Genomic DNA, 13,697 nt, shown 5'->3' on the forward strand with positions numbered 1-13,697 from the left:
AAAAGTGCCATTCCTAGTAGCACCATATTCTCCATTCCATTCAGAAAATCAACAGAAACAGCTAAAACTATATAGTGGCAAATAGGAATGATAAAATAGTAAAGGGCACAGGGCATATCACAGTGTGGTACAAAAACTACTCTGAATACATGATATCTAATCAGATGCCCAGAGAAGTTCTTAGCAGACAAAGGTTATAGAAGTATAGCCATAACATTAACCTGAATCAATAGGCTGGGTTTTATAAATTAAATTATGATTAATCTATCTTCATAATCCTTCAGGCAAGGAAATATCACAAGCAATTTCTTAAACATTCCTATTTTTAATAATTAGTGTATAATTCAGAATGCAAGCACCAGCCTCAGAACAAAACCTCATATAGAGGTATCACTCTACCACAGTCACTACAAAGAAATATACAGTCACCTCCTAAATCTCACCATCATCCATAACTATGCTATATTCATGATCCAAAGCTCTGAAATTCCTCTTTTCAATTATAAATTAACCACTTATCCTAAATCTATTCTTTGTCATCAGAGGAACTTCCAAAATCATAGATTTAAAGATGGAAGGGACTTCAGGGGCTTTCTGGTTCAACTCCTTCATTTTACAGATTAAAAACCTGGGGTCCCATGAGGTTTTCTAACATTTCTGATGTCACACACTTAAGGAGAGTCATGATTCAATTTCAGGTTTTCTGACTCTAAATGGGTATTCTTTCCACTGTACCAGTTCTCTAAATCAATTACCCCTACTCATCTCTTTCCAGTCTTGATCCTATATTTAATCAGTTGCATGATCCAGTGTCTTTTAAACTTGATGCCCTTGTTTCATTAATAATAGTTTACATTAATAAAGGCTGCAAGGTTTGCAAAGCACTTTACATACATTACCTCATTTGATCTTCTAAACCACAAAAAGAGGCAGATGCTATTCTCATCCCCATTCTACATATAAGGAAACTGAGGTTAATACAGGTTAATCTGTTTGCCCAAATTCACACAACTATTAAGTGCCTTCAGTGGGACACAAAACCAGAAAATATCTTGACAAACCCCAACCCTCTTTTAGCCCTACCTATCTCCTTCTCTCTTCCTGGCTACTAAACCTGATGGAAAAAGTTACATAAACTTGCTGAATAGGACTTCTAGAAAGTTATGTAAACTAATCTCAACTAGGCCCTAACAGCTGTGGGGCAATCCTTTTAATCTCTCTCTACCACAATCAGCTCTTCTAACAGCTGTTCCAAATATTCTCTTCTCAAGTCGCCCACACAATTCTATCACTATTCCCTCCCAATAGAAGACCTCATCACCTAATTTACTTGGAAAATAAAGCAATCTCCTATGAACTCCCAATTTTCCCTAAATCCACACCAGAAAATCATGGTACATTGTTCTCCATTCAATCCTCCTTTTCTAGGCTCTAGAAGGATGTCACCCCTTTTCTTGCCAATCTTCTTTTTCATCCTTCCTCTCATGCTCTTTCACTCATTCCCTCTCTCAAATCCTTGATTTTTATCAGTTGTTTTATTTCCTGGTGCCTACAAATATGCCCAAGTCTTCTCAAGGTTTTAAAAAATATTCATTTGATCCTTCCATCCCCTCACTTTATCAGCCTATCTCTTCTCCCTTTCACAATCTCCTCACCCCTGGAAAGTTTTCTACACTCTGTGCCTCAACTTCTTCCCCTCTCAGAACTCAAAACCTTGCAATCTGGATTAGATCCCATCGTCTCAAATAAAAAAAAAATTTCCCAAAAAAAAGTTATCAAGGATCTCTTACCTACTAAATAAGACAGTCTTTTCCCAGAACTCATCTGCAGATGCAGCTAGGTAGTGCAATGGATAAAGCACTAGGTCTGGAGACCGGAAGACCTACACTGAAATCCAACCTCAGACACATATTGGCTGAATAACACTGGGTAAGTTCACTTAACCTTTCTCTGTCTCAGTTTCCTTCCCTGAAAAATGGGGATAACACTTATCTCACAGAGTTGTTGTGAGAATCAAATAAAATAATATTTGAAAAGGGATCAGCACAGCACCAAGCACGTAATAAGTATTTATGTCCCAATTTCTTCTCTTACCTGTCTAGCTTTTCTTTCTCAATCTCCATTCATTCAAACAAGAAGCACTTATTAAGCAATGTACCATCAATCAACAAATATTTCCCTCAGTCCAATGTCTAATCAGTGGCAAAGGTAAAACTAGATACCACCACCCCTCCTTCTCTGCTAACAGCTACCACTTTAATTCAGGCCCTCATCACTTATTACAATACCTCCTAATCAAAGTCCCTGCTTACACAATATCTCCTTTCCAATACATCTTTAGGATCACAGATTCAGACCTGGAAAGGATTATAGAGGCTATCAAGTTCAAACTCTTCATTTTACAGATAAGGTAAATAAAATCACAGAGACATTTAAGTGGATTGCCCAAGTGAATGTCTAAGGAAGAAGATGTATGAACCTGGTTTTTCCTATCTTCAAATCTAATGCACTACATCATACTGTCCCCTTCATACAGCTAGCAAAAATAATCCTTCTAAGTAATAGATCTGACCAAACCCATTCCCAAATCACAATCTTAAATGTCTCCTACTTTTTCTCCTGGACAAAATAAATTCCTCAACTTGGTATTAAGGTCAATCAGGCTCCAACTTACCTTTCCAGTTTCATTTCCTACTCTTTCTTTCCATAGATTCTAGGACCAAGCAAAAGTGGACTACTAAGAATCCTGAATTCAGTGTGTTATCTCTAAGTACATTTCCCCTGATTCCTGAAATATACTCTGTCCTCATTCCATCTTTCAGAATCTCTAACCTTCTTTTAATGCTCAGCTAAGGTTCAATTTCTTTCCTAGCTTTCCTATATCTACTCAGGCAGTGCTGTCTCCCTAAATTTAGATAGTATTATTCTTATTAGTGTGCATGAACCCATCTGTAAAATGAAGGAGTTGTACCTGTAATGTCCTTTCCTATGATCCTACATATTACCACAGTAATGGGAAGTAACTATTAAATTTTGTGTGTACTTGACTCTCTAGGACAATATTCTCTAGGCAGACCTTTAATAAACAATTGTTAAACTGAGTTGATGCATCAGGACTAGAAATATCCAAGTAAATGGAAAAACTAGATAGTGTCAAAAGGTATGAGTCAAGTCTCACCACCCCAACCCACTCCCATCCTGGGAGAAGGTTTTGGCGAAAGAATGTATTGCATGTAAACAGACTTTTGATCCTATAAATATTCTTTCTCAAATTTAAAAGAACAATAAGATCATAACATTTTTAAATGGCCTTAAAGATGATCTAATCCAACATCCTCATTATATAGCCTAGAAATCTCAAATTCAACACCTTCAAAATGGAACCTATATTTATTCCCAAACTGTTCTCTCCTCCAGACTTCACTATTTCTGCTGAGTGACCATCATGCTTCTGATTACTCAGGTTTCCAAAGAAAAAGTCATTCATCCTCACCTCTTCCTTTTTCCCTTATCCCCACAATCCAGTCAGTTGCTAAGTCTATTTGATTCTACCATATCTCATAATCATTCCCTTCTCTCTAACATTTATCACCCAAAGTACAGGGAAACTGTTGCGATAGTCTGCCAATTTGTTTCTCTGACTCCAAAAGCAATATTCTTTCCACCGTACTAATTCTTTAAATTGATCACCCCTACATATTTCTTTCCAGTCTTGACTCTATATTTAATCAGTTCCATAACACACTGTTTCTAATCTTGATGCCAATCCAGCCTTCATATAGCAGCTAAATTAAGATTTTCAGACACAAGTGTGACCATGTCACTCCCTATTCAAAAATTTTCTGTGAGTCACTATTACCTCTGGGAAAAATAAAAACTCTTCAGCTCATATTTTTAATGCCTTTCACAAACTGGATCCCACCTATTTTTTCCAGAATTGTTACATATTCTTCTTCATGCACTTTCTATTCCAGCCAAATTGGCATAACAACTGTTCTTAAAATTCAACAGGGCACCTTCAAGCTTTTGCCTTTTTCAGATTGTCCTCTATGCCTAAAATGCACTTCTTTCTGCCTTTTAGAATCCTTAGAATCATTCAAGGCTCAGCTCAAGCGCTCCTTCCTACATGAAGTTCAAAATGATATTCTTGATGCACACTCTATCTCTCACACCCCTTGCCTTTGCACAGGCTGTCTCCCAATTAGACTGCACTCCCTCCTCATCTCCACTTCTCAGAATCCCTAGTTCAAAAACTTAGCCTAAGTGCCCTTCCCACACCAAGTCTTTTTTCTGATCCTGACAGGTAATACTTACAATTCTCAAATTACCTTGTTATTTATTTTACATATATTTATTCGTATACATAATGTTTCTCCCCCCTTCATGGAATGTAGGCTTATATCCTTAGCATCTAACATATAATAGGCACTTTATAAATGCTTGATTCACAGTATCACAGAATCTGAGAGTTGGAAGGGGCTGTTATAAAGACTGATATAACCTCAGTAAAAAGCCCCTTACTTGTTTTTGTTCAATTGTGTCCTACTCTTTATGACCACGTAGACCATTACATACTGTCCATGGGGTTTTTCTTGGCAAAGATACTGGAGTGATTTACCATTTCCTCCTACCATGGATACCACAGATACCAAGGCAAACAGAAGTTATGTGACTTGCCCAGGGTCATACAGCTAGTGTCTGAGGCAAGGATTTTAACTTAGGTCTTCCTGACTCCAGGCCCAGCCCCCTACCCACTAAACCACCTAGCTGCCTCCCCCCTCAAGAGTAAAGGCTATTTTTTCTGGTTTTTTGTATCACTAGTGCCTAGCACAGAGCCTTCCCGGCACACAGACACTTAAATGTTTGTTGAATTTAAGTAACTGTCCCAATGGCACTAAGTAGCAGAGTCAGAATTTAAACTCAGATCCTCTGACTCTAAATCCAATGCTCTTTCCACACAGCTCCCCCAATGTTCTGCTACTTCCTAGACACTTCTGGGACTAGGCATTTTACAGGAAATGCTTTATTTAATATTTTTTTTAATAATATCTTCTTAAATTAAAACAACAGAATACTCATAAGCAATCCTTGTGACCTCTTTACAGTTTAAGACCACTTCAAAGGTCTCTCTAGGATTGTTTAGTCTTTCAAGTTATTAGAGTTAAGTGAAGTGAGTAGTATAAATAAAGGCAAGGTTTCATGAATCCTTAAAACAAAGGTGTCAAAATGCAGGCCCTCCTCAATGCAGTGTGAAGCAGATTAAAATATAACTGGATAATATTTAACAAAATAAAGAAAAATACAATAACACATAAGGAATTCTTAAGTATAGTTTATTGGGCTCCTATCTCCATTTGATTTTGACACCACTGATTTAAAGGTTCATAGACGTAGGAGTGGAAAGGACCTCGGAGTATTCTAGTCCAACAGCCCCACCCCACATTTTACAGATGAGAAAACTGAAATTTAAGTAACTGGCCCAAGGTCACACAGGTAGTAAATGGCAGAGACAGAATATGAACTCTAGTCCTTGACTGACTCCAAGTTCAGCATTCTTTGCACTACAAGGCTGTCTCTAGACTTCATCTGACACTTTATAATAATTTGTCTTATTTAACTCTTTGATGTTTGACTTTTTCACCCACTTAGAATATAGTGCCACTGAGAGAAAAAAATTTATCTAACAGATGGTTGATCCAAATAGGTTGTACTTCCAGTTATGACATACCTAAAAAGAAATAGCCTAAGAGATATCATCAAGGAGATACAAGATCCAAAAAAGGTTAATGGATCAAGTATTGACAGGGAAAGATAACCAATAGCTAGCCCAAATGCCATAACATTTTACAAGCCCCAAAGAAAACCTCTGGCAGGCAGGATAGATCCCTTGTGGAGGGTCTATAAAACATAAACAAGAAGCACACAGGATTAAAATATACAGATGAGTCATGATCCGTACTGATGGAAGAAATAGGAATATTGATAATGTCTGAATATTAAAATAAATCCACAGAACAGTGTACTTCTGATGGACAGACAGAAGTTAAGAAGTATGGGGGTGTCTACTGTCCAAAGTAAGTGTTCTCCCTCTTATCTCCAACTTCCACTATTCCTTGCTTCCTTTAACTTTCAGCTGAAATCTCACTTTCTAAAAGTAGTCTTTCCTGATTTCTTTTAATACTAGTTCCTTTCCTCTGATGATTATTTCCAATTTATCCTGTATCCTGTATCCATCTTCTTTGCAGATAGCTGTGAACAAATACAACTGCGTTTTGTCTTACCCATTTAGACTGTGAGCTCCTGGAGCTGGGACTTGGGACTACCTTTTTGCCTTTCCATATATCCTCGCCACTTAGCACAACGCCTGGCATATAAGAGGCACTTATTAAGTGCTTATGGACCGACTGAAAACCAACTCTTTCAAGACAGCAAAATGTCACAAGAGTCAATATTGGCTAACGTGGAACTGTCCCCCTGGTTCTGTTCATTCAACGAAAGAAACGTGTAAAAAATTACCAGAGATTTCCAAGGCTACACAAAGCACACTTCCTGCATTTAACAGCTTCCCAAACCCCAAGCACATATTATTACAACGATGAATTCTGTTAAAGACTACAGATTTGGGGGGGGGGGGAGGGGGGGCGGGGAGGACAAGAGCTCGGATGGAAGCAAGGGTGGGAGAAGGATCAAGACTTAGGATTTCACCCTAGCAATTTATCTGTAGTTTATAATTTCAAGAGAATTGCCCGGGGCACTAATTGATCAAGCGCCTTGCCCATGGTCATACAGCTAGTATGGGTGTCAGAGGCACAGCTTGAACCTATTTCTACATCTCTTAAGATCAGTTATCATGGCCAAAAACAAACAAACAAAAAACACCTTCTTAAAAGATGTTTTCATAACGCTAGGGGACTACAGGAGAGGCAGTGTCATAACAATGCACATGTTTGTGTTCTTTGGTTTAAATAAAGTTTCCCATTTTCTAATATCCAAGTTCAAGCAAAAAGGCCTGCATGGAAGGGGCTGTCACCACAACCAAAAAAAGAAAACAAAACCCCCAAAACACCTTCGCATCTCATTAGCAGGAGCAGCTCCAGGAGAAGCCGTGAATCTAGGTTCGATACCCCTTCCCCCACCCCCAGCCAAAAAGCCAATTGACTTCAAAGTCATGAAGCATTTGTTCTAAGGAGAGTTACGAAGGAGAGGCAGTTTAGGATCATAGCATGGCCTTCCTCTTCCTCTTCCTCCTCCTCCTAGCCTACGTCCTGGGGGAGGGGAGGGGGGGAGGTGTATGAAACCATCACCAGATTGGAGGGCACTGCTGAGGGCACCGATCCATCCGGGGCCTGAGCCGCCGGGATGCCGGGTGAAGCAGAGGCCGACTCGAGTCGGGGCCAGAAGGAGGTTCCAGGACCGAGGCTAAGGGAGGCAGCTCCGCGGCCGCCAGGACAACCAGGCCCAAGAGCGGCGCCTACTAGGCCGGGAAAGCCCGCGGCGGGGGAGGGGGGACTGCGGGGTGGGGAAGGAGGGGGGCAGAGAGCGAGGCCTCGGCCGCCACTGGCAGCTCGCGGGGGTCTTGGGGCGGGGCGAGGAGGCGCTCCTTACCCTGCATGCTGCTGACGGCCGTGTGGCCTGGCCCTGGGGGCCCCACGGCGCCGGGAGAGCCGCTCCCGCTGCCGCCGCTCGGGCTCGGAGCCGCCATTGTTATCCGGGAGGAGTGGAGCGGCGCCGCGGCGGCTGCAATGCAGCAAGTTCGGCCTCTCTCCGCCTGCGAGGGGCGCGGCTAGTGCCCGCCTCCGGCCCGTCCCCCTGGCCCGCCTTCCCCGCCTGCTCCCCAGCGCCGAGGCCGGACCCACCCACGCCCACCTCCGGCGTTCCAGATACCAATCAGTTTCAGCCTGGCCCTGGGCTCGCTCCACCCTTGCAGACTTGCCCAGACCTGGTCTCCCGGTACTTCTGCAGCCCTTCCGACGGGTAAAGAGATACACACCCACTCTCCCTTCTGACCCCCGGTAGTTTCATTCATTCTGTCAACAAACGTTCTTTGTTGTTAGTAAGTGTAATTCTAATGCAACTCAATTCAGCAATCAAATTAAGTGCTTTCTATGTGCGAGCCTTCGAGATTAGAAACTAATAGTCCTGACCTTCAAAGAGTTTGAGCCCTCGTGGATATTAGTAATAGTACTTAAAAATAAGTGACCCCTTCCCAGAAGAACAAGAGGATTATAGGTATGGAGTGTAATGTATACTGTCATACTCCATTCATGGATCTGCCCTAAATGCCAGGGATTATTATTAAAAATAATAATAGTATTGATAATAACCCCTGCTCTCTAGGAGCTCACAATAATCCAACCCTTTCATTTCTGAGATGAAGAAATAGGGGCCAGAGAAGTGACTTGAAGTCACATAGGTATCATGGGTTGGGTGTAAAATTTGAACACAGATCTTCTGATAAAGGGCTTCCTATACACTTCCTGCTAAGCTGTCTTTTTTTTTCTTTAAGATAAAAATTTGATAAAAATTCAGAGTAATAACCTCCTCTGAATGAGTTGGGAAGGAGAGAGATATATTTTGAAATTAAAGTGATGTTAAAGAGCATCTATTTGTTTTTAAAGAAAGAAACAGAGGGGAAAAAACTGATGATCTAGTTTTGGAGAGGGGGTAAGGATTGACACATGCCTACACTACCTAAGATGGCAGGACCGGCTTCCAAGAGACTGTGGGACTGGGACATAAGTGAACATTCTGTATTAGCTACTATGTAGTTTGGAGCAAACTTTTTCCAATGGCTCAGCAACACCTGGCCTTTTTCTTGCATTCCCATCTAAGAGTGAAGGATACTTTCATTCACACCATGTAGTAAATGATGTGGATACAAACAGCGCCCTAAGAGTTAAAATAATATTAAGGATTGACTTTGTGAAGCCCCTGGTTTATTTTCTAACCTGAAGGCACCCTTAAGTCTATCCCCCTTATCCTGAAACACCTTAAAACTTCTCCCTTATCCTGGACCTTAAAATTCCTTATGTCCCCCATCCTGGGTTGTAAAATCTTATCTGTCTCCCTTCTTTTGTGTCATCCATCTTCCTCATCCAATTCCTAAATCTCCAACCCCTATTAGAAACCCTAAAATTTACATCATCACCCTAGAGCCCGTGTATATCAGTCTGGTCCTTGTCCTATATCACTGCCTTTTATAGATCCGTGCTAAATTTCAGACCCACTGCTTTTGTGTCAATGAATGTGATAAGTCAGTGAAGACTTCTCAGGGACCTAAGTCAAAACTGAAGCGGACATAATGCCTGAGTTTCAGTTTATCAAAAATCATATGATATTGGGAAACTTGAAGTTGTGAAACCGACTGTCACCCCTCTCCCCAGTTTCACTGACTCCCATTTCCCTATTTCTGAAATAGAGACTGCTAGCTCAGGCTGCTGAGTCCCATTTCCTTATTTCTAAAAATAAAGACTGTTCATTCAGGTTCTTGACCAAAAGGGTAAGAGGTGTTTTGTGGTCGTCTGCTATATAACCTTGCATCTGCTTCTGTAAAATGCTTCCCCTCCTCCAATTTGCTTGGGGAAGGGTGAAGTCCAGTATAAAGGATTTTCTGTGTATACTCTGAAATGCTTCTGAGTAGTCAATTTGAGTAGGGGTCTCACCATCCCACACATCAATAAAGCCCCCTTTGGCCACAGAGAAGGTCTAAGTGAATTCATTCACATCTGAACCAGCTCTCCCATCTCTCTCTCTTCAACAGTAAAGCTAGAGGGACTTTGGGCCTCTTTTTTCCCCACTGGATCGATATAGGTCCTGACTTTTGGCATTTTCCTTCCTCCTTTTCTGTTCTAGGTAAATGGAGTACAGTATCAGACCCAGATGTTCAAGCCACAGGAATTTGTCACTCCAAGAGGGGACCTGGGATGCTAGCCCAGCAGGGATTTTTTTATCTTGAACTTAGTAGGACTACTGCCGTTTATGAACTATCTGAATTGTCAAAGACCAATGCAGAAGAGGTTTGGAGAGGGGGAGGGGAAGGGGATTATGTTCCAGAGGTGTTGGGGGAAGTGTCAATATGTTTGTCCTTGTTATATCTTTGAAATAAATATCCCTACTAGTTTAATCTTGACTGGTTAAAAGACTCTGAGATACTAGTCACTGGGCAAACACAAGTAGGGTCAGAGAAAAGAGATACTTCTACTGCTTAGGGTACCAGAGAGCCCTGTGTGGGTATAAAATGTAACAAGCCTCGGAGGAGTCAGAGAAACTATGTTACACTTATTTTACTGAGAAAATGGAGGTGTTCTATCTGAGATCCTTTTTCTCCACTTCTCTTTACCTCAAAATCTTCAAATGTCTCTTCCTTTTCCTCAGTGACCCCTTTTTCTTAACAAGACCAACCCTCTACATATGCCTTTGATCCTTTCCCCTCCAATCTTCTCTCTAGAAGACTGAAACCTCAATCATCCTCAATCCTTTTTAAATCTTCAACCTTTCCTCATTGACTAGTTCCTTCCTATTAATTCCAAGCATGTCCAAGTCTATCCTTACTGTCTTTCAATCCCTTCAAGTTACTGTTTTATATCTCTCCTTCCTTTATTAGTCAAACTACCTGAAAATGCTTTCTACACTCACAGCCTCCAAGTCCTCTCTTCATATTTATTCCTCTATGCTTTGTAGTCTGACTTCTGACCTCAACATTCAACTGAAGTTTTTTCAAAATTATTGATGGTCTCTTAATTGCTAAACATGATAGTCTTTATTCATTCAGGCCTCATCCTTCTCAAACCATGTACTCTATTTGACATTGTTGATTTATTCTCTCCTCCTGGACACTTTCCACTCTCTCGAGGTTTATGATACTACTTTTTCCTAGGTTCTACCTCTTCTCTAACCATTCCTCATTCTCCTTTGCTTGTTTGCCATCCATATGTTATCCTCTCACTGTGGGTATCCCCCAAAATTCTGATCTAAACCCCTAAATTTTTTTCTCTTTACACTGTCTTAATGACTTGATAGGTGTAACTACACACATACATACATACATATATACATACATACACACACTCATATATATACATACATATATCTTAGTGACCTCATGGGTTTAACGATATAAATATATATAGATATATACATGCATACATATATATTTCTTTATATGTACGTATGCACATGTGTGTATATATACATATATACATTTATATATATTCAGCCCATGACTCCCCCCAAGCTTTAATTCCCCAGCACAATTTGTCCATTAGACATTTTAAACTAGATGTCCCAAAGACATCTCAAATTCAACATATCAAAAATTGAATTAACCTTTCCCCAAAATCCCACCTCTCTTCCAAACTTCCCTTTTATTTGAGGATTATAACCTGAAAATTATCCTTGACTCATCATTCTCCTTCCCCTCACATATCTAATCGATTGCAAAATCTTGCCATTCCTACCTCCTCATCTCTCAAAAATGACCCTTCAGGCCCTCATCACCTCTCACTTGGACTATGCATTATAACAACCTCCTAAATGGTCTGTGTCCCTCAAGTCTCTAGCCCAGAGGTTTCCCAAGTAGGCAATACTACTGCCTGGGGGGCACTGGAATGATCTAGGGGGATCGTAGCTGCTTCAGGTACAATTGGGGAGTATCAAATAAATATAAGGGGGCAATGGAAGCATAAGGAAAGAAAAGAAGAAAATTTTGAAAAACCATTCATGCATGTTTCATCTGTTGTGTAACAAAAATAAAGATATCATGATTACATTTTTTTTTCCAATTAAAAACACAAAATGCAAGTTATAACTGATCAGTGGTCAAGTCTGCTGACAGATCTTAACAACCAAGTGCTGGCAGGTGAGTGCGTCAGGCATTGTCATGAAGTCCAGCATGCATCAGTAGGAATATGTGCATATAATGACTTGTTTACCATATCATATGGTTAGAAGACACAATATTGTATCATCACCATTTCAATGCAGGAAAAATCCCACAAAATTAGAAAAAAAATATTAAATTTAAAATGCATCTTTGTAAAAAAAAATTACATTTAAAAAAATGACACAAATTTCAAAAAAAAATGTTAAAGGGTTAAAGAAATTAGATTTCCAGGGGGTGGTGCTGAGTAATTTTTTTTGAAAAAGGGGTGATAGGCCAAATAAATTTGGGAATCTCTGTTCTAGACCCATTCCAGACCATCCTATATGCCTATGTACCATAGGATTTTCTTTAAGCACACTTTACCATGTGATTCCTGTACTCTACCAACTCAGTCTCCCTTTGTGATAAAATATAAACTCTTTTGTTTGGCTTGAAAAGTCCTTTACCACCTTGCCCCAACCTGTCTTTCTAACTTCATTATACATTATTTCTCCTGAATTCTGCAGTCCAACCAAACAGGCTTTCTCTTTGTTACTCCTACACACCACTCACTCACTCTCTCACTCTCAGGGTCTAAAATGCTCAGCAGTCACATTTGTCCATCAGTCTTTGTCTTCCAGAGCTCTTTCTCTTAAACCTAACTTGTATTGAACTGCTTTATATTTATTTGTATTGTTGTCTTTCTATTTTTTCTGTATAAATCAGTAAATCTAGTTGTGCCAGAGCCAGGGCAAATGCACAACAAACGAAACAATCCCCCCTTGCAAGAAGCTTACATTCTAATGAAGGAGACAAATATGCCAGTTCACAGATACAGCACAAATTTGAAGTGAACCCATGCAGATACCTACAGAGTAGTTGAATACAATGTAATAGTAGGGTAGGGTGGAGGATACCAACAGTTGAGGAGATTAGGAAAAGCTTCACTTATCAGTTTTCATGTATAGACTTCTAGATATCTTTGTTGTCCCCCATGTTAAAATTGTATCTTTTTCTGGTCTCCCTAACCACCACCACCCTTTCTAGTGAATATAATATGTAAGGTTATAAGTAGCTAGTATAAAATTGCAACAGCAGGAAACAAGATTGCAACATAGAACCTGGAAGTCATACACAAACTATCCCAAAGACCAAAAAAGGAGTGAATATGATGGGGTTCAGACTCTGGGAACTTCCTTGAATTCTCCTTGAATTGCCTCACTTAACCTGGCTTTTCGTACTCAAATGGAATTCTCCTTTAATCTCCCCATTTAACCTGGCCTTTCATACTCAAATCTGTGATAATTATCTGTTACCTCTTGATTGTCCCACCTGCTTCCCACCCAAGCCTTCCATTGTCTGATTCTCCTGATTATATCTCCTGATTGCCTCTAACTGTTTCCAATCCTTGACAAGTCACCCTAGTCCCACTGAGTTCTTCCTTGGACTTCTCCTCAAGACCCTCCCTAATCCCCTCCTCCCATCACCCTAGACTACCAGACCACCCCCAGATCCCTCCTATAGTCTTTTCTGTATTTAAGTTCCATCTTTCCTCCATGAAGGTGCTCAGATTCAATCCAGCTCAGACTTTGTCTAGTTGAGATTCTATCTGGCCTGCTTGTGAATACAAGCGTTACAAATGCTTAGGCTCCTTAAGAGCCAACCCAAGATGGTGAATCTTTAAGAAACTTTGTTTTCTTTGGCTTTAAGAAGGCTTGAGTTGAATTCATTTGAGTAGGACCTGGACTGTCGGTATTTTGGGGTCCCCAGTACCACTGAACCTCATAAAATAGAATGTCATACCTAGAGTCAAGAAGACCTGAGTTCAAATTTGGTC

At 40.3% G+C, this 13,697-nt stretch overlaps 1 protein-coding gene across 9 annotated transcripts in view; it reads right to left on the bottom strand.

Moving 5' to 3' along the window:
- Positions 1-7,801, bottom strand: part of MAP2K4 (mitogen-activated protein kinase kinase 4) — a 202,584-nt gene extending 194,783 nt beyond the window's left edge. For 3 of the 9 annotated variants that reach the window (XR_011974941.1, XM_072645058.1, XM_072645057.1), the window contains exon 1: positions 7,606-7,801. Coding sequence is in view for 6 of the 9 variants with exons in the window: in XM_072645058.1 (XP_072501159.1) it covers positions 7,606-7,702 (97 nt within the window). In the remaining 3 variants the exon portion in view is untranslated. The remainder of the gene's footprint in view (positions 1-7,605) is intronic. The other 6 variants (XM_072645064.1, XM_072645063.1, XM_072645059.1 and 3 more) reach the window with 5 other exon arrangements.
- Positions 7,802-13,697: the final 5,896 nt, after the last annotated feature.

This window comes from Notamacropus eugenii, chromosome 2 (assembly GCF_028372415.1).
Source record: "Notamacropus eugenii isolate mMacEug1 chromosome 2, mMacEug1.pri_v2, whole genome shotgun sequence".
Lineage (NCBI taxonomy): Eukaryota > Metazoa > Chordata > Mammalia > Diprotodontia > Macropodidae > Notamacropus > Notamacropus eugenii.